This window comes from Natator depressus, chromosome 8, assembly GCF_965152275.1.
Source record: "Natator depressus isolate rNatDep1 chromosome 8, rNatDep2.hap1, whole genome shotgun sequence".
NCBI lineage: Eukaryota > Metazoa > Chordata > Testudines > Cheloniidae > Natator > Natator depressus.
The window spans coordinates 105,112,976-105,134,132 of record NC_134241.1 but is presented as its reverse complement, the minus strand read 5'-3'; the positions used below and the strand labels follow the sequence as shown (position 1 = coordinate 105,134,132).

At 52.0% G+C, this 21,157-nt stretch overlaps 1 protein-coding gene across 1 annotated transcript in view; it reads left to right on the top strand.

Moving 5' to 3' along the window:
• IPO13 (importin 13) overlaps positions 1-21,157 on the top strand; it is a 63,661-nt gene that overhangs the window by 16,701 nt on the left and 25,803 nt on the right. Inside the window, exons 2-4 of the mRNA XM_074961906.1 lie at positions 3,265-4,001; positions 15,331-15,471; positions 19,050-19,191. Coding sequence (XP_074818007.1) covers positions 3,265-4,001; positions 15,331-15,471; positions 19,050-19,191 — 1,020 coding nt within the window. The remainder of the gene's footprint in view (positions 1-3,264; positions 4,002-15,330; positions 15,472-19,049; positions 19,192-21,157) is intronic.

Here is a 21,157-nt window from a genome sequence, read left to right as displayed (position 1 = left end):
TGCACAGCACTGTAGAGCAAAGACACTCCCAGCTGACAGCAGGCTTACCTTACTTTCACTCCAGCAGAGTTCTGAGATGTTGGAGAAACCTCATCCTCTGGTCGAGAGCATGCCAGCCAGGCCGGGCTGTTTACAAGATCTAAGGTTACCTGGTCAGCTGTGGAGAAGCCAGCTCTGGTGTCAGACACACAAACAGTGGGCGGGGCAGAATCTGCAAAGCCCTCCCTGGAGCTGTCACTTCCCTCTCTATCCACCCCCCCCCCCCACACACACTCTGAGTTTCATTCCTTTTTCTTTCCCTGGCATCAGACTAATGTGCTTGTGCTGGTGATCAGGAGACTTCATTGTAGAGCCGAAGCCATGGTCCAGCAGGACTGAAGCAGCCTGGAGTGACAGTCAAACAGCAGCAGGTGCCAACACTTGCCTCTCAAGTGCCCTGGCATGAGAACTTTGCAGTGACCTTGTCTTCTCTGCCTGGGGGCATGGGCACACATGCACTGAGGGGGCATTCTGTAGAGCACAGGTAGCCCTGAAGCGTGCTCTCCCAGCTCAGCATGGTGGGGTGGGGAGAGAGCACTGCTGCACCCAGTGTAAGAAATTGGGTCAGATTAGACCAGATTTCAGTAGGTGCCTGTCCCAGTGGATCTGCTAGCTGGATTTCTCGCTGGCATGCTGCAGGCAGTGACAGATTCTGGGCACAAATGCAGCCAGTCAGAACACTCCACATCAAATCCGAATCAGCAAGCCCCAGCGCAAACACCTCTTCTTGTCTCTAGCTGCCTTCCTGTTTGGTTTCTTAATGCAAGTTCTGTTTCATAACAGGAGTGAGGTTCTCCAGGTAGCACATTGTTGGGTGAGGACTGCTTCTCAGGAGGCTCCTAGCTGCTATAGCTAGATGTGTAACGCTATGTGGAGATTTTGGAGTGGTTAAGCACTTAAACGTCAGGAAGTGCCAATGGCAAAGTCAACAGTGCACCCTTAACTCTACCCCCATGCTTGTGTGCAGCATTTGGATTCTCTCGTTACCTGAGTGCACACTGCTTCCAAAATGTCACAATACAATGTAGACACGTGCCTTGCCTTTGCCTCGCAGCAGGGAGCTCTTGTCTTAGCTTTCATTTTACGCACTCACATTTTTCTCAGTGTCACAGTGCACTAGCCAGGCGTGGATTTAGACTGTGTGCCAAGGTCTTGTGTGTCTAACACAGGTACAGTGTTTTAATAGTTTACACTGCAATTCTGCAGCTGGTCCTGGCTGGTCAGCCCCCTCTGAAATCGGTGGGGTCCTTGCAAGCACCAGGCTCTGCATGCTCAGAGCCAGTGGCAGGATCAGGCTCTCGTCAGCAACTGTGTATTACGTATTCTTTAATCAGAACCCACTGCCACCTTCTAGTCACAGCTCAGAGGATGGGCTTGCACCTGCATTAGCTTCGTAGTTGGGTGGGCTGTCAGTGCCAGCACATTTTCACCAGTCATCTGCCATGTTGTACTTAATGTGTAATGTTGTGTAAGAATTGTTTCCTGCACGCTTGTCGTTTAAATGACTTTAATGGACACTGTCTGACATACACACAGGAGTTCACTGTACTACAAATTGCTGCACCCAAGCTTGTAGATGAAACTGCATGAAACCTTTGTATTTTATTTGAGAAACTGTATGATTGAGTAATCACAGACTCTGATGTAATGCATAATGGTGCATGCAAAGGGGCAGAATTAGGGTTATATCTTCGGCCTTATCTTTGGCATCTCCTAACGATGATTATTCGACGCTTGTAATGCAGTAGCAACTAAAGGTCATGACCAGGTTGGGTCCCGTTGTGCCAGGTGCTGTACAGATGTGATGGTCCTTTAGCAGAGTACTCACCAGGTTCTCCACAGTTTGATGTGAGATTTTTTTAAATCCCCTGATATAGAGGTACTCAGCAGGACCTCTTGGACTGGCCTGACCCCACACTTTGGGATGGCACAGGAGGAAGCTCCTCTCCTGCAAGCCTGGTACAGCTTCTGCCTTGCAAAGGGCACTGTGACAGCAAAGAAAGTGAGTTTTTTTTTTTGGCTGCAGGCAGCTGAGTTCTAGTCAATCAACCCTGGTTTTATGCTATCCCTCTTGCTTCCCTCCCAGGGTTCTGCAGCCACACTGAAATGCACAGCCTCCCAGAATCCTGCTGCCTGCTTTCTTACCCAAACTTCATCCTCTCTGGTCCCAGCTGGGACCTCTTTCATTTCAGAATTGCTCTCTGTAGTCTTAAGGCTCTACATGGGCTTCTGCCAGCCAGCCAGCCAGCCTCTGAGGACAAGTCTCTCCCTCCCTCCCACCCCTCCTTTCCCTGCTCAGTCTTTGTTGAGGACAAGCCTCTTCTGCTGACCAGACAGCAAGTGTGAAAAATCAGGACATGGGGTGGGGGGTAATAGGAGCCTATATGAGAAAAAGCCCCAAATATCAGGACTGTCCCTATAAAATCAGGACCTCTGGTCACCCTGCCCCCACTGGAGGTGCAAGAGCCTTCTCCTGGGCATCTCCTGCCATCCAGAACAGCCTCCCTGTACGTCTCTCGGAAACTCTCTCCTATTTTCCCCCCTCCACAAATGTTGTCTAAAGTACCTTCATTTTGTAAACCTCTTCCTTTATCCCCCCTCCTGCTACTGCCTTAAAAACAGACGCCCTGGACCATGTCTTCACCCTGCCGTTTTCTGTAACATATCCACCCGCTGCCTGATCTCATGCTGGGAACTGGGGAGGTTTGGTCAGGAGAGTTTACTCCTCTTCGAGGCCTGAGAGCCCCATGGGAATTCCATAGGTTTTCGAGGCTGGGGGTTGGGGGGGTGACTTGTGAGGCCCAAACAGAGGGAGGAGGTGTTGTGCTAGATCTTGACAAGCAGCAAATGACAGCGATGAGTCAGAAATGAAGCTGAGCCTGTTAGTGTCATGATCCAGACTAAGTGAAGGGCCTCAGCGGTGAGCGCAGACGCGTAAGAGAAGAAAAGGTTCTTAGCATCTGGGGATGCAAGAAGAATGGTAATGTCTCTCCAGCTCCCCCTGTCTCATGTGCTGTGGTGCAGTCCAGTGAAGCAGGTCACTTAAACCAGCTGGTCTAATCCAAGACATGGGAAGTGGGGTGGTGTCTTTGGAAACCTAGAGACCTAGTGCTTGGAGGGCTGGTTTTGGGGCCTGTCCCTTGTGCTGTTGACTGGCCATTGGGTGGGGGGTGAGCCATGGCCCAGCCCTGCTCCAGTTCCAATGTGCTCTTCTCTCTCTTCCAGGCACTCCATCAGTTATATTACGACCCAAATATTGAGAACAAGAACCTGGCTCAGAAATGGCTGATGCAGGCACAGGTCTCGCCCCAGGCATGGCACTTCAGCTGGCTCCTCCTCAATCTGGACAAGGTGCCAGAGATCCAGTACTTCGGGGCCAGCGCCCTCCACATCAAGATCTCCCGCTACTGGAATGACATCCCTGCCGACCAGTACGAGAGCCTCAAGTCGCAACTCTTCAGCCAGATCACCCGCTTTGCCAGTGGCTCCAAGATTGTGCTTACCCGGCTCTGTGTGGCGCTGGCCTCGCTGGCACTCAGCATGATGCCTGAGGCCTGGCCCTGTGCTGTGGCGGACATGGTACGCATGTTCCAGGCGGAGGACTGCAATGTGGATGGACGGGCACGCTGCCTGGCACTCCTGGAACTGCTGACAGTGCTGCCGGAGGAGTTCCAGACCAGCCGCCTGCCCCAGTACCGCAAGGGGCAGGTGCGCAGTGTACTGGCCCAGGAGTGCGGTTCTGTCTTCCCTTTGCTGGAGCAGCTGCTGCAGCAGCCGGACTCCCCCGGTTTCATCAAGCAGAAGGTGCTGAAGTGTTTCTCCAGCTGGGTGCAGCTGGAGATCCCGCTAATGGACTGCGAGAACCTGATCCAGGCAGCCTTCACCTCCCTGCAGGACCCGGAGCTCTTCGACACGGCTGTGGAGGCCATTGTCAATGCAATTTCCCAACCGGATGCCCAGAGGTAAGAGTGGCATTCCCTACTCCCTGCGCAGGCCGGGTCGTTTGAGCCTGTTTGCCTGCAGGGATGGTCTGGTCCCCTTGGGTATGAGAGTGGAGGGGAAGCCTCTGGATTCTAGCTCACTGAGCTGGCTGCAGACGGAGGCATGATGTCAATGGCACAGGTGGGCATAGGAGCCTGGGGGAGGGGAAGAGAAGCCTTGGCCTTGAGGGTTTCAATGCGGTGCTAGTCTATCTTGGTGACTTCTTATCCTGCCTTACCCACAGGCCTGGAGGTCAGGGCTGCCAGCTCTGTACATACATGTTACTGCTCCTGTCCATCCCACTGCAGGCTGCCCATACGCCTGCACGCTGAGCTGGCTCAGGCTGGAGAAGAGGGACATGGTTAGCCATTTAGTCTTTCTAGTGACTGGAGAGCAGGGCCTTGAACTCCATGGGTGCCGTTCAGAGGCTCTTTGCCACTGACCCATGAGCTCTTCCTCAGACTCCTGCTTTGACAGACGCTCTGTCTGGGGCTGTCTCTGAGGGGCAGCAGCTGCCAGCTCTCAGCTCTCTGAAGAGCCCTCAGGAAGTAGATGCCCTCAGGAAGTAGAAGCTCTGCCCTTCTCTCCTGCAGACAGGGTTTCCTGTTGTCTCTGTGTCTGAGGAATGAAACACCTGGCTGAGAAACAACTGGCTCAGCTCAGTCCAGGGAGAGCTCCGCTTGGCTGCACTGCAGACACCGGGCAGCCAAAGAGCATATTTCATGTAGGCTTGTCTCCTCTCTCTGCGTCCCTAGCGGCTTTGTACGTCCAAGGTGTGTTGATTCCCCTTTGATCTTGGTTGCAACTCTCCCTGGAGAGCGGAGCCATGAGACAGCGAGGACTAGGGGAGAGGCCCTCTCGGACCATGGCTCCAGCGCCCTTTGACCCTAATTAGGCCGTATCTGAGCAGCAGCCATCTTCCAGGCCGTGGCGCTGATACCCACAAAATGGAGAGTACGTGGGTCTCATCGGTCACGTTCCCACTTCATTGCTTAGCACCTCTCCCCATTTTCCCTGGGAGGAGAAGGGCTGAATTACAGATCTGGGTGAGCTAGGTGTTGCTCTGCATCAAACTATGGCTCATCACAGGAGTCTGCGTAACGCCGGGATTCCCAGCATTGGTGCAGACGCTGATTCTAGGGCAGAGGTTGCTGAAGTCTAGGCCAAGATTCACAGGGTCTTCTAAGACACAGGTGCTGCTTCTGGAGACTAAAGGTCCCAGCATGCCTGATTGTTTGGATGGTGATGGAGCATTGCTTCCTGGGAGCTGTAGTCTTCTTTACCAGCACTAAATGAGAATGGGCACAGTCTACTTCAGGCAAGCTCAGACACTGTGGTGATGGGCGTGATATGAAAAACCAGAGAAGCTGCTGCCATGTTCAGTTCTGTTAATTGCCTCAGACCATCGCCTTCTTTCCCAGGGCCCCAGCTGACTTGCTGACCCTGTGTGCCCTCCTTCCATCCTGCCTGTCCCCAGAAACAGCAGCAGGCACTGTTGGGGAGGGGAGCCCTGGATACCAGCTAGCATCCTGTGACTTACGATAGCTTCTCCTGGAGTGATTCCTCCAGCCCTTACCCTTCCCATCTCATGAGCCTGTGGCATGGTGTTTTGGGGTGTGATGACCTTACAGCTGGGCTTTGGACGTGAATTTGGGCCTGGTGAGAGGTGTTGGACTGACAGCCTGGGGAGCCATAAGGAAAGCCTTGCCAAGGACACAGGTACCTGGAGGGGGTTTCTAGCATCCACTACTGGCCCTCACAGCATTTCATAAACCAGTCCTCCCCAAGCCCGTGATGGAGCTCTGTGTTCTCCCCACCTCACAGATGGGAAACCAAGGTCACAGGGAGCCAAGTGACTGCCCAACGGCACATGGGAATTGGCCTCAAGGCTGGGACTAGAACTCAGGAATTCCTGGTTCCCAGCCTCCTACTTGGTCCGCTGGACTCTGCAGTCTGACCATCTCCCCTGGAGCAGGCAGGAACTTTAATCCCCCTCTCCCATGGTGTGCAGGGATGAGATACCCAGGCTTTGAGCGCACTGAGTGTTTATCACTTACTAATATGTAAAACACCTTGCACTGAACACTATGGAATGTGCTCAAACCTGACCGTCCTGATCAGCGTGCGTCGTTCTGGGGCTGCCGCGTCAGGAAAACAAAGAGGAGACGTGTCGTCAGCACAAACTCGGTGCCAGGCACTGCCCAGCACAGATCTCCGGGGGCGGGGATACCACAAGAGGGGCAACGTGAGGCACGAGGCCTTGCTCTGAGACATTGTTCTGAGCTGGCAGCTGCTCAGGAGAGGGATTGTCCTTAGCTCTTTACACAGTGCTGAGCGCGCACATCTGAGCAGTCAGTAAGGTGTGATAATGAATGGTGGGGGGCTGTGGGGGCTGATCCTGATGCAACAGTAGTAAATATAAAATGGGGAGGTGTTAGGGCTGCTAATACAGCTCCTCATGCTGTCAGTCAGCAGGCAAACATCAGTCTGTTTGAGCTGGGCATTTTGGGGTAGGTCAGTGTTGTCGCTGCTCTGTGGATAAGGGAGCTGAAGTGCTGAGGTGGTGATGTGACCACGGTGACAGTAGCAAAGGACCCAGCCCATCAGGACATGCCAAGGTGGCAGGTCCCAACATTGGGGCTGGATAGTGGGACTCCACTCCCCTTCTCTCCGCCTGCTGTTTCGGTCTGTCTGGCCTGCCAGGATGCATGAACCTGGGGCCTGAGTGCTCCTCCTTGGTGATGGCGGGTGTTGGGTCTGAGCTGCTGCTGCTGACACCGTTGCTCCTGTCTGTCCAGAGTAGCAGGTGCTCTCCCCGTAGGCTGTAGGTCTGTGGATCCTTGACCGTAGCCTCAGTGCATTACCATTTGTCTCAATCCAGCAGCCAGTTTCCTCCGTTCACTTTACGATGCTGTCCTGCTCTTCCCCCGTCCTGGTTCTTTTATCATGCTGGTCGCTCTTGTGGCCCGAGGGGCGCTGAGATCCATCAGCTTCCTGCCTGGCATTCACAGTCCCCTCCTTGCTTCCCTGCGTCTGTAAGTCTTATAGAACCAGAGCAGGCTAGTGGATGTCTGCTCTTTCGGGGTATGCCTATGCTCCAATTAGACCTGTGGCTGGTCTGTGCCAGCATGCTTGGGCTAAGGGGATGTTTAATTGTGGTGTAGACATTCAGGCTTGTCTGGAACCCCCCATCTCACAGGGTCCTAGAGCCCAGGTTCCAGTCGGAGTCCGAAGTCTATATGGTAATTAAACAGCCCCTTAGCGTGAGCCCCTCGAGCCTGAGTCAGCTGCCATGGGCCAGCCATGGGTGTTTAATTGGTTATGTCTACACTGCAATGTGTCCCTCTCCATCATCGTTTGTTCTGTGGGTCACCAGCCAGCCATCCCTGTGCATCTGTCTCACCTGCGGGAACATTTCCCTGCTTGTTAGATATGACTCCCCACTGCGTTGCTCCCTGTGTCTATCTTTGGGAGCATAGGAGAGACATGAGGTTCTCTAGAAGGGACTCCATTGGCCTTGGGAGGGAACAGGGTGTGTTGGATGGGGGTATCTGACAGTATCCTGGGGCCAAACAGTGTTTCGTCTTGTAACAGCTCCTCCTTCACTGCATCCCCAGGCTCCTTGCAGCACTCTGAGTGGGCAGAGTCACCACGAGCAGCTGGCACACAGCGTTGGTCCACCCTGGCTCTGCCCCGCTTGTTTCTTCTCCTTCCTGGATGTGCTCAGCCCCACCCACTCCTGTCTGTGTTGCTCAGCGGTGAGAGGAGCCGCAGCCCATTCAGTTCTCCCAAAAGCCTCCAGGGAGTCTCCTGACCTTTTTGTCTGTCTGGCTCTTTCCACATCCATCTCTGAGGTTCCGGTTGCTTCTGAGCCACATTCCTCCCAGCTCTCCCATCTTCGTTCTTGCAGGTGCCTAGCTCTGGCACCTGTGCTGCTTGTGCACCCTCCCTGCCTCCCATCCTGGAGCTGCGGGCAGAGACCATCCTTAGTGTTCCTCCGCTGACCTGGACCCTGATCGAGTGACAGACTCCACACAGTGAGTCACTCACCTCCCCAAGGAGGGCTGGTTCTGGCCTCCTGGGAAGCAGGGACTCTGTAAAAGATTTGGGGTCTGGTGGACAGTCTGCTCCTGGGGGAATTCTGCGACACTGCGCATGCACAGAATTTATGTCCCCCACAGATTTCTTTGCTTCCCTGCAAAAAAATGACTTTCTGAGGGGGAAGCAAAGGGAAGCCACAAGAGCAGTCATGCGACCGTCCCTAGCAGTATGTTTTGGGTGCCCATGGCAGCTAGCAGAGAGGTAAATCATAGTAGGGCGGGGGGAAGGATCGGGGAAGACCTGGCTGGTGGCTCCTACCCTGTGCCGGGCTCAGCTGGTAGTCTTGGCTGGGCTGGGTAGGACAGGACTTCCTCTTCCCCAGCACGGCATCCAGGGCAGACCCACCCCCAGATTTCCCTCCCAGCTGTAGGAAGCTCTGCAAATTCCACCCCAGCTTCCTGCACCCACCGCTTCTCAGCTGCAGGGGAAGGGATCACTGTACCGGAAGCTGCTCTCCCACCTGCCCAACAGCATGCATCCAGACCCCCTCATACCCAGACCCTCCCGCTGAGCCTCACACCCCCATGACGAGCCCCACTCCCCCTGCACCTAGACCACCCCGATGAGCCACCCGCACCCGGATCCCCACCAGACCGAGCTCCAACCAGCTGCATCTAGATTGCCACCCCACTGAGCCCTACTCCCCCAGCATCTGGCTCCCTCCACACCCAGACCCCTCTTGACGAGCTCTATCCCGCCACATCTGGGACACACACCCCCTCACTGAGCCCCAACCACCTTCACCTGGACCCCCCCTGCAGCGTCCCATTACTGTTGGATCCAGAACCCCCTAACAAGCCCCTGTGCATCTAGATCCACCTGCACCTGGATCTCCCACTGAGCCACCTACACCCAGATGGCCCCACACAGAATGCTCTCAACCCACACCTGGATCCCCCCACACTAAGCCCCTCCGCACTTGAATCCTTCCAGAGTGGGCCTGCCTGCCTGCACCTGGCACGGAGGGGCAGGGCACGGCACTGGGGTGTTTCTGGGGCAGGCCCGGTCCTTGCGCTGTGTCATGGTTGGGTGCAGCCTCACCACTGAGTCCGTGTTCTGGGGGAGAGCTGCAGAGTGATCTCCCACCTCTGTGCAGCCAGTGCCCTGTGCTCCATGCTGCAGCCTCCACATTTATTTGACAAAATGAGCAGAATTTTAAAATATGGTGTACAGGATTTTTTTTTTTTTTTGCTTAGAATTTTTAATCGTTTGGTGTAGAATGCCCTTGGGAGTAACAGTCAGCGGATTCTATTCTCCCTGTACCTTGTTTGCAGCTTCAGATAAACTTTTCTGCTTCTCCACCCCGTTGTGATTATTGGGTGATGCACACCGGGCAACGAACCTTGCTGTTGTTCGCCTCTGGCACTGGGTGCTGGTAACAACCTCTTACCACGACAGCCCCACTAGGCATGGTATGTTGGCATTTCAGACTGTCAGGAGCTTCATTCAGAGAAACATTGGGTACATCTACACTGCAGTTAGACCCCTGCGGCTGCTTGTGCCAGCCGGCTCGGCCTACGGGGCTGTTTCCTTGCTAGACACTCGGGCTGGAGACTGGGCTCTGGGGCCCTGCGAGGGGGGAGGTCCTAGAGCCCGGACTCCAGCCTGAGCCCGAACATCTACACTGCAGTTAAACAGCCCCTTAGTCTGAGCTCCCGGAGTCGGCTGGCACTGGTCAGCCACAGATGTCTACTTGCAGTATAGGCATACCCAATGTGGCCTGGGAGCCCAGGACTCCTGGGTTCTGTTCCCAGCCCTGACACTGACTTACTAAGTAATCTATTCTCTCTGCACCTTACTGTCCTCTCTAAGAAGGGGGGAGTAGTGCGTGCTTTGCTAGCTCGTGTGAGGTGGGACAAAGATCTCTGTAGCAGGAGAGCACATTATCTATTGTGGCAGTTTGCAGCCCTCTGTGCTTTACCAATGAATGGCAGCATTGACGAGGCAAGTGGCTTCGTGTCCCTCACCCTCCCACTGGCAGTGGTGCCAGGGAGGAGAGCAGTGCTGTGTGGGCTGACCTGGTAAGGGACTTGCTTAGAAACTGCTGGCTCCAGCATCTCTGCACAGACTGGGGGAGTCTTGGGAGCTGCAGGCAGCTCCTGCGTAGACTTAGGGCCGGTGTGGGGAGAGACTGACTGAACTGGTGCCAATGAGAAGGCTGGCGTGGACCTACCTCCAGCAGTTGGAGAAAGGGGCGGAACTGGGTCTCTCCATCTGCCCAGCCCTTTCCATAGGCTGGGGGATATTACTTCATTTTTTGGTCTCTTTCTGCGAGTAGGATGACACATCGCCACTCCACGCCAGCATGTGGGGAGAATGGGAGCCAGGAGCTAAGGCTCGCCGTTTGAAATGGGCAGTTCCTGTCCCCTGAGAAGGTGCTGGGTGGATCACTTGGTGTCCTCTTTTGCTGTTCTTGGTCTGTCCTCTCCAGTAACCAGGCTACTGGATTCCCATCCCAGAAGAGGAAGCTTCTCTAGGAGACCAGGCTCAGATCTTCCCCTGGTGGAGTGCACACAGATTCTTTGATCAGAAAACCCTTACGCTTTGCTGCTGGGTTGCTGGTCAGGGAAGATCAGATTGTCCCTCATTGTTCAGCCATTCTTTCTCTCCTGATAGTTAGATAAAGGATCTGTCCACAATTCGATTGCACTGGAATTTGATAGCAGGGCTCAGCAGAGAGCAGCCTCCTTTATACTGAGGCTCAGTTAGATGAGAATTTGATCTTCCATCAGGTCACTCAGGGCAACAAAATCCATCTTCTCCGGCACAGAATCCTAATGTCTCGCTTTGGGGTGGCCAACTCTCTGCCTGTCATTACATGTTGTCTCAGTGCTCGTTGCTTAGTGCAGATTCCCCAGGCCCAGTCTCTCCTGGGTTTTGCCATATGGTAAAGGCACACTACCCTGTTTTATTTTCATAGGTCCCAAGGCCAGAATGGACCGTTATGATCATCTAGTCTGACCTGTATAACAGGCCAGAGAGCTACCCCCAAATAATTCCTAGAGCAGAGCTTCTAGAAGAACATCCAGTTGTGATTTTAAAATTGCCAGTGATGGAGAATCCACCATGACGCTTGGTAGATTGTTCCAATGGTTAATTCCCCTTCCTGTAAAAACTTAGGCCTTATTTCCAGTCTGAATTTGTCTAGCTTCAACTTCCAGCCATTGGATGGTGTTAGACCTTCCTCTGCTGGACTGAAGATCCCATTTGTAACTATTTGTTCCCCATGTAGATACTTAGACTGGAATCATCACCCCTCAACCTTCTTTATTAAGCTAAATAGATAGAGCTCTCTGGGTGTGTCACTAGAAGGCAGGTTTTCTTGTCCTTTAATCATTTTCGTGGCTCTTTTCTGAACCTTCTCCAGTTTATCAACATCCTGCTTGAATTATGGCCACCAAAACTGGACACAGGATTCCAGCAGCAGTTGGACCCAGTGCCAAAGACAGAGGTAAAATTACCTCTCTGCACCTACTCAAGGTTCCCATTTATGCACCTCAGGATCCTATTAGCTCTTTTGGCCACAGCATCCCACTGCAAGCTCGTGTTCAGTTCATTATCCACCATAACTCCGCAATCTTTTTCAGAGTCACTGCTGCCCAAGATAGAGTCCCTGTCCTGCAAGTGGGGCCTGCATTGTTTGTTCCTAGATGTGTACATTTACATATAGCTGTATTTAAACACTGCATTGTTTGCTTGTACTCGGCTTACAAAGCAATCTGGATCGCTCTGTATCAGTGACCTGTCCTCTTCATCATATATGGCTCCCCCAATATTTGTGATCTGCAAACTTTATCAGTGATGATTTTATGTTTTCTTCCAGGTCATTGATTCAAATAAATTAAATAGTGTAGGGCCAACACCTGGCCTTGCGGGATCCCACCAGAAATATGCCCACTCAATGATTCCCCTTTCCCAGTTACATTTTGAGATCTATCAGCTAGCTTTAATCCATTTGAGATGTGCCATGTTAATTTTCTATCTTTCTATCCTTGTCCCTGAGATCTCTACACCAGTGTGGTTTGAGGAGACGACGTTGCTGTTTCTGGGTTCTGGGAGGTCTCTAAGTGGTTTGCAGAGGGGTCTCTTCTCGGTCTTCAGGGTGAAGGCTGCTTTTGAATCCAGCAGAGCCCTCAGCCCAGTCCTGCCAGCTCCATGGGCTTGTAAAGAGTCTTTCAGCATTTTAAAGGCTTGCCAGAGTCATGGCTCTGAAACAGGAAAGGGTCTGTGGGGGAAGCACATACCTCCACTCTTTATCCTGCCCTTGGAGCCTTCACTTGGAAAGTCCTAACTCCTTTGCCATAAAATCTCAGCCTTCAAGTACATTATCGTTCTTTGCATTTCCTTCTCTTACAGAAGACAATAAAAATGCCCCCAGTGAGCACTCTGCTCTGGTCCTACCCGTACTTCACTGGCCATTCCTCGTTCATTGGCAGTGGCACTCTTAAGTAAGGGCTGGGGGTGCTGGACCCCACGTGGAGCTTGTGTGTCTGCATGTTCTCTCTTGCTGGGTGAGGGTGGTAGGGGAGCACGGAATAGCTGCATCTCCAGATATTGTGCCTCAGTGACCAGGTAACTGACAGACTGCATATTAGCCTCCTGCACTGCCTCTCTCTGGGGGCCCATCAGCTGTTCTTCCCTGTCACTTCTCGCTTGTCGCCATGGTTATAATCACTTATTGGCAGCCCTGAGTAGATTGACAAGCGTGGAATTGCTGCATGGTCTGGAATGCTGCTGTGCCGGGCAGCTATCGGGGGCCTAGGCACGGGAGATGGGCACGCATGCAGTAGTTGATCCTGGGAAAAGGGGGCCAGCTCGGCAAGAGGGGCAAGAGCCCTCCGTGGCGGCCTGGGGAAGGGAGAGATGGGACAGGAAGCATGCAGTGCCTTCTCTGTTGTAAAGCACCGCTGCACTGCGCACGCAGGAATGCCGGCTCAGAGAGCTCTGTTAGTGCCAGCAGTGGGGTGCCCGTAATTCAGGTGTGGCAGGCACTGCCCAGGTGCCATGACCTCCCTGCTGCAGCTTGTGTAACCCTGATGATGTTGCTCCCTGGAAACTTCACTCACTCCCCTACTTGGGGGCGCTGGTGCAAACAGTGTCCATGTGGTGTGGGAGCCGTCTGCCTCAGTGCAGGTGCAGCAAGTGTGAGTCTCCCACATGCAGCATGGTGTGTAATGGTGATGGAGGTGCGTGGTGTGCTGAGTGGGCATGGCGCCGGGGATTGCCACCCCTGCTGTCAGGGCGCTGTCTCTAGGCTTGGGTGTTCTGCTCACTTGGAGTTATCAAGTGGCTTTCCATTACAGATGGCCCAGAAAGTACCCCCCCACTCCCCGGAGCTCCCTGCTGAGCAGGACTGGGGAGTCAGCGACTGAGGGGCAAGCGTCTCCTTGATGTACTTGAGGGATTTGTGTGAACGCTGACTGGTGTGATGCTGCTGGAAGGCAGGCCCCTGCGTGTGAGCTGCCTGAGCCTCCTCACAGGGCCAGTGTATGGTGGCTGGGGCTCTCCCCAGAGCTGCTGCCAGCCCACCCTGCCTGGAGAGGTGAGGAGCATGGCAGAGTGATCCATGGTTCCTCCATGCACACACAGTCTGGAGGGGAGGATGATTAAACCCACCCCCCCTCCGCTTCTTCTGGGGCCAGAGCTCCCATGGCTCCTGCCCAGGGCAGCACGTGCTGCTGGAGAGTTGTTGGGGAGCCTAGAGGTGACAGAGGGCCGGGGACTACCCCCTCAAGCCTGTTCTGTATTGATGCTGGTTCTGGGCCCCTCTCTCCTGCTGCATGGGCTCAGCTGTGGGAATGGTCCAGGAGGGCCTTGGCTCCCGCGTGGCCTTCCTGCTCAAGCCCATCTCCCGCTGATGGGAGGAGAGCATCCCTCTGGGGATGAGGAGCCAACCACTGGCTCGTCTGAGCCAAGAAGGAGAACATAAGAACGGCTATACTGGGTCAGACCAAAGGTCCATCTAGCCCAGTATCCTGTCTTCCAACAGTGGCCAATGCCAGGTGCCCCAGAGGGAATGAACAGGACAGGGAATCATCAAGTAATCCATCCCTTGTCACCCATTCTCAGCTTCTGGCAAACAGAGGCTAGGGACATCATCCCTGCTCATCCTGGCTAATAGCCATTGATGGACCTATCCTCCATGAATTTTATATAGTTTTTTTTTGAAAGCTGTTATAGTCTTGGCCTTCACATCATCCTCTGGCAAGGAGTTCCACAGGTTGACAGTGTGTTGTGTGAAAAAATATTTCCTTCTGTTTGTTTTAAACCTGCTGCCCATTAATTTCATTTGGCGGCTCCTAGTTCTTGTATTATGAGAAGGAGTAAATAACACTTCCTTATTTACTTCCTCCACCCCAGTCATGATTTTATAGGTCTCTATCATATCCCCCCTTAGTCGTCTCTTTTCCAAGCTGAAAAGGCCCAGTCTTTATTACTCTCTCCTCCTATGGCAGCCATTCCATACCCTATATCATTTTTGTTGCTCTTTTCTGAACCTTTTCCAAGTCCAGTATACCTTTTCTGAGATGGGGCGACCACATCTGCATGCAGTATTCAAGATGTGGGCATACCATGGATTTACATAGAGACAATATATTTTCTGTCTATTATCGATCTCTTTCTTAATGATTCCCAACATTGTTCACTTTTTTGACGGCCGCTGCACATTGAGTGGATGTTTTCAGAGAACTATCCACAATGACTCCAAGATCTCTTTCTTGAGTGGTAACACCTAATTTAGACCCCATAATTTTATATATATAGTTGGGATTATGTTTTCCAATTTGCATTACTTTGCATTTATCAACATTGAATTTTATCTGCCATTTTGTTGCCCAGTCATCCAGATTTTTAGCTCTTCGCAGTCTGCCTGGGACTTAACAATCTTGAGTAGTTTTGTATCATCTGCAAATTTTGCCACCTCACTGTTTACCCCTTTTTCCAGATCATTTATGAATATGTTGAATAGGACTGGGCCCAGTACAGACCCCCTGGAGGACACCACTATTTACCCCTCTCCATTCTGAAAATGGACCATTTATTCCTACCCTTTGTTTCCTATCTTTTAACCGGTTACTTTTGACCAAAGACTTGGCCGTGTGGTGGGTGGGAGGGAGGGAAGGTGAGACCATCTCCTGGCAGGGGACAGGGCCTGTGGGGTGGGTGAATGTCTCCTTGTACCTGATGCAAGCTCTCCTCTGCTGGCAGGTACGTGAACACCCTGTTGAAGCTCATCCCCCCTGTGCTGGGCCTCCAGGAGCAGCTGCGCCAGGCCGTCCAGGGTGGGGACATGGAGACGTCGCATGGGATCTGCCGAATTGCTGTGGCCCTGGGAGAGAACCATTCCCGGTGAGTTGGGGATCCAAGGGCTTGGCACTGCCCTGGAAGTGCCCATGCTCTTGTGGAGGGGGAATGTTCGCTTGGGCTGATGCCATGATGTCCACTGGGGATGGGGAAGTGGGTACTTGGTCTCTATTGCCCCCCTCCTTATCGCTATGGCTGGGCAAATCTGCATGGTGCTGTGTCAGATTTCCTGGGGGGAGGGGGAATGTCGCCTTCAAATGCTGAGCTGAACGGGCCATCCCCTGCTGCTCCTCCCACCTCGCCTCTGAGTGTGTATGGAGGAGCCCACGGGACCTGTCATCCTCCCCATCCCCTCCTGGGGCAGCCTGCTGCACTGGTTAGCAGGCCTGTGGGCATACCGGGGCCTACACCTTACCCCGGCTTCTTCACTAGAAAGGAATTTTAAGGGGGACTGAGTCCAGACTAGCCAGCTACACCAGCACAGCCTCACTTCAGAGATTGTGCCCAGCCATGGTGGCATATCTGTGCTCTCGGTGGGGCTTGGCCTTGCCCTGGGTCCTTATTAGCGTAGGGGCCTGTTATATTCATTTAGATGGAATATATGGGCCCAAAAAGCCAAAGATGTTAACTAGGGCTGTCAAGCGATTAAAAAAATTAACCACAATTAATCGCGCAATTAAAAAAAATTAATCATGCAATAAAACAATAATAGAATACCATTCATTTAAATATTTTGGATGTTTTCTACATTTTCAAATATATTGATTTAAATTACAACACAGAATAAAGTGTACAGTGCTCACTTTATATTTTTCATTACAAATATTTGCACTGTAAAAAACAAAAGAAATAGTATATTTCAGTTCACCTAGTACAAGTACTGTAGTACAATCTCTTTATAATGAAAGTTGAACTTACAAATGTAGAATTATGTACAAAAAAACCTGTATTCAAAAATAAAACAATGTAAAACTTTAGAACCTGCAAGTCCATTCAGTCCTACTTCAGCCAATCCTCAGACAAACAGGTTTGGTTTCAATTTCCAAGAGACAATGCTGACCATGTCTTGTTTACAATGTCACCTGAAAGTGAGAACAGGCGTTTGCATGGCACTGTTGTAGCTGGCATCGTAAGATATTTACGTGCCAGATGTGCTAAAGATTCATATGTCCCTTCACGCTTCAACCACCATTCCAGGGGCCATGTGTCCATGCTGATGACGGGTTCTGCTCGATCACGATCCAAAGCAGAGCGGACCGACGCATGTTCGTTTTCATCATCTGAGTCAGATACTAGCAGCAGAAGGTTGATTTTCTTTTTTGGTGGTTCGGGGTCTGTAGTTTCCGCATCAGAGTGTTGCTCTTTTAAGACTTCTGAAAGCATGCTCCACACCTCGTCCCTCTCAGATTTTGGAAGGCTCTTCAGATTCTTAAACCCTGGGTTATGTGCTGTAGCTATCTTTAGAAATCTCACATTGGTACCTTCTTTGCGTTTTGTCAAATCTGCAGTGAAAGTGTTCGTAAACCGAACAACATGTGCTGGGTCATCATCCAGCATGTTATGCTGGAATAACATAAAGTGTATGGCAGAATGCGGGTGAAACAGAGCAGGGGACATACAATTCTCCCCCAAGGAGTTCAGTCACAATTTTAATTAACGCATTATTTTTTTTAACAAGCATCATCAGCATGGAAGCATGTCCTCTGGAATGGTGGCCGAAGCATGAAGGGGCATATGAATGTTTAGCATATCTGGCACGTAAATACCTTGCAATGCCGGCTACAAAAGTGCCACGTGAACGCCTGTTCTGACTTTCAGGTGACATTGTAAATAAGAAGCAGGCAGCAGTATCTCCTGTAAATTTAAACAAACTTGTTTGTCTTAGCGATTGGCTGAAGAGGAAGTAGGACTGAGTGGACTTGTAGGCTCTAAAGTTTTACATTGTTTTGTTTTTGAGTGCAGCTATGTAACAAAAAAACCCTACATTTGTAAGTTGCACTTCCATGATAAAGCGATTGCACGACAGTACTTGTATGAGGTAAATTGAAAAATACTGTTTCTTTTATCATTTTTACAGTGCAAATATTTGTAATAAAAAAGTAGTAATATAAAGTGAGCACTGTACACTTTGTATTCTGTGTTGTATTGAAATCAATGTATTTGAAAATGTAGAAAAACATCCAAAATATTTAATACATTTCAATTGGTAGTCTATTGTTTAACAATAATTAATCACCATTAATTTTTTTAATCAGTTAATTTATTTTAGTTAATTGTGTGAATTAACTGTGATTAATCGACAGCCCTAGTGTTAACATGACCCTGAAACTGTCCAGCATTAAACAGTGTTAAACAAGGGGTCAGGGTTTGCTATCCAGAGACCTCGGACTGCTCTGTCCCAAGGCAGACACCAGGAACAACCCTTCAGCCTTTCGTTAAAGATACAGGAAAAGAAGGAAAACCAGTTGAAGCCTTTGAAATGTGAAGTATTTAGTCAGGTTTTCATTGTAACAACATCCCTTGTTTTAGAAAGCCCCCGCCCCCTCACTCGACATCCTGGTAGATGGTGTCAGAGACGGGAGTAACTGGCCTTTTGGAGTTAGTGGAGCTGGCCTGGAGCTGCTGCTGTTGAAGTTTGATCCTGTTTGATCCTGTTAGAAGATGAAACCAGACGAACACACATAAAAGTGGGAGAGAAAAGAGCAGCAGGGAGAGAGGCTGCAGCTCCTGTCTATGATATTGACTCTCTTGCATCCTCACTGCTGGAGAAACACAGGCCCAGCCCACAGGCATATCAGCCACTCCAAGGCTTGGCAAACTGGTACCGGCATCGGGCTATTTAGGGCATTGATTTTAGTTGCTTCTCTGGTCACAAGCTTTCAGCAGCATTGCAGAATAGACAGTATTGGCCGGCTCAGCCAAACTCTGCTGAGCCAGAAGGAGAGCTATAGGAGAGAGAAGAGATAAAGTGGGAAGAGAGAGGATACATGGGGGGTATGATAATCTCCGTCTCAGGTGGTGGTTGGGAGATTAGCCAGAACCATTAGAGACAGAGGTGGCAATGTCATCTGGGTGCCTCTCTCTGGCCTGGCCTGGCCTGGCCTGGCCTGGCTGGGACGTCTCTCAGGCCCAGGGTGACAAAAGTCTGTTCTCCCCACCCCCCCCCCCTGCTTAATGTTAGGGTAGATCCTGGGATCCCCGGAGACGGTGGGAGTGGCAGCCATGATAAAGCTTGCTTCAGCAATTGTCAGTAGACAGCTTATTCTTCTGCTTATGATTTTCCCCCCGAGTCTTTTCTCTGCAAGCACCTGAGGGAAGTGGTGTGTGGAATAGCCCGTCCTCTCGTTATTTTGTTCACCAGTTAGGCCTAATTTCTGATACACCCATTTTGGCCTTTGATTTCTGGTCTCGCGCTGTTCTTGTGTACCAGCCGGGCTGTTAACGCAGTCCTTGAGTTCCAGTAGGGGGCCTTTTTGTTTGGAGTAGTTTCGGCTGCCTTGCTGTTGGCACCTTTCCCCAGCAGCATTTGTAGTGGTGGGCTATTGAAAGTCTGTAGCTTCCACTCGCTCCTTCTGTGGGCCCAGTTATCACAGCAGCCCGGGTGCCCTCTGCTGTCCCCCCAGAGCCCTGCTGGACCAGGTGCAGCATTGGCAGAGCTTCCTGGCGCTGGTCAACATGATCATGTTCTGCACTGGTATCCCCGGGCACTACCCTGTCAACGAAACCACCAGCTCCCTGACGCTCACCTTCTGGTACACGCTGCAGGTGAGTGACCGTCCCTTGTGCAGTGGCAGAGCTGTGGGGAAGTGGGCAGCTGGCTGGGGGTCCAGGCACTGCCCAGGTCACTGCCCAGCTCCCTGCTCTATTAGCACCTCAGAGCCCACACTGCAGCCCTGCATCTGTTTGGAAGGGGGGGCGAGAGCTGGGAGTCCTGCCCTCCCCAAGCATGCATTGCGCTGGGCAATGTAGCCTGGAGCAGCTCATGGCCAAGTCAGGGCTCGGCCTCCTCTTGCAACCAAGCGTGGCTCGGTGGCAGAGCTGGGGGGCAGGCCCATGCGTGCAGGAACACACGACGCTGCTCTCTGGCCCGGGGTCGCTGCTGTGTGAGCTAGAACACTGGGCGCCCCCACCACCTGGTCCCAGGCACGTCGGGGAACTCAGTGGGCTCTGGCTTGGTGAGGGACTGCGCACAGATGGGTAGTGGGCTGCCTCCTCGTTTATGGCTCGAGCGCTGCACCCAGGCCTTTACCCTCCATGTGAATGTCTGAAATGGGCCCTTTTCCCTGCAGTACTGCCCCCGTCGGGGTGTGGCTGAGCAGAGCTGGGAACAGAGCCCGGCTCCAGCCGGGAGAGGTTGCGGGGGGACCTGCTGGGAACTCACTGGGGCACGTCACTGGTCAGCCATGGTAGAGGAGAGGCACGGGTCTGCTTGTCCTTCATAGAACTCCTGCCATGGCCGCCAGAACTTGCGGAGAGGGGCTTGGTGTGTGCCAGCCGGGGGCTCTCTGGGCAGGGCCTGTCCTCTAAGTGTCTGCCTCCCTGCAGCTCTGCATGGCCAAAGTTTGGCCCCAGCAGTTCAAAGCCGTTGCAGGAGGGTGAGATTAGGAGCATGGGCCCTGTGGCTCGGTTTCCCCACCCCCACATTCCCTTGGGGTCTGAGCTGGAACAAGTCTCTTTATAATGAGTTGCTTCCCCCGCTGAAGCAAGATGAAAGAGCCCAAGCACTTCCAGGGCCTCATTAGCATGGCTAATTAAAACTTCACACCCCCGCTTTGCCCAACAGCAGGCCTGATTGTCCAGCCCCTGGCTGCGTCTCTGGCTGTGCCAGCTGCAGAGGGAGTTGGGGTGACACATTATCTGTTGTTGGGCCTGCAGTCTTGTCTTCTCCTAAGCTGAAGAGGCTTCTGGCTTGGCCTCCAGGAGCACCGCCTGTCACCTGGAGCCGGCCTGTTAGAATCTGATGGCCTTACCCCTGGGCTGTTTGGGGTCAGTGCAGGTGGCACGACTAGTGGACAGGGCTGGAGTTTGCTACAGGTCTCCCTCCTCCTGGGCTTTTGCAACCCCCCTTTTCCTTGTGATGGCACATCAGCTCAATGCAGAGGCTCCAGGCCTGAGAGGCCTCCACGCCCTGGCAGGCTTCGCTGACTGCCTCACCCTGTGTGTGCCCTTCTCTTCCTCCGCCCCAGCATCTACGTTCGGATGAGAAACAGTCAAATGAAAAAAAGTACCATTCAATTACATCACGTAATGGCAGACAGCTGAAAAGTGACACGTTTTTAAAATGCTTATATACCAATGCTAGGAGTCTAAATAATACGATGGGTGAGCTAGAATGCCTCATATTCAGTGAGGATATTTATATAAGAGGCATACAGAAACTTGGTGGAATGAGGATAATCAATGGGACACAGTAATACCAGGGAACAAAATCTTTCAGAAGGACGGAAGAGGTCGTGCTGGTGGGGGAGTGACATTAGATGTGAAAGAAAGTGTAGAATCAAATGAAGTAAAAATCTTAAATGAACCAAACTGCACCACAGAATCTCTGTGGATAGTAATTCCATGCTTGAATAATGAGAATATAACAGTAGGGATATATTACCGACCACCTGACCAGGATGGTGATAGTGACTGTGAAATGCTCAGGGAGATTAAAGAAGCTATTAAAATTAAAAACTCACTAATAATGGTGGATTTCAACTATCCCCATATTGACTGGGTGCATGTCACT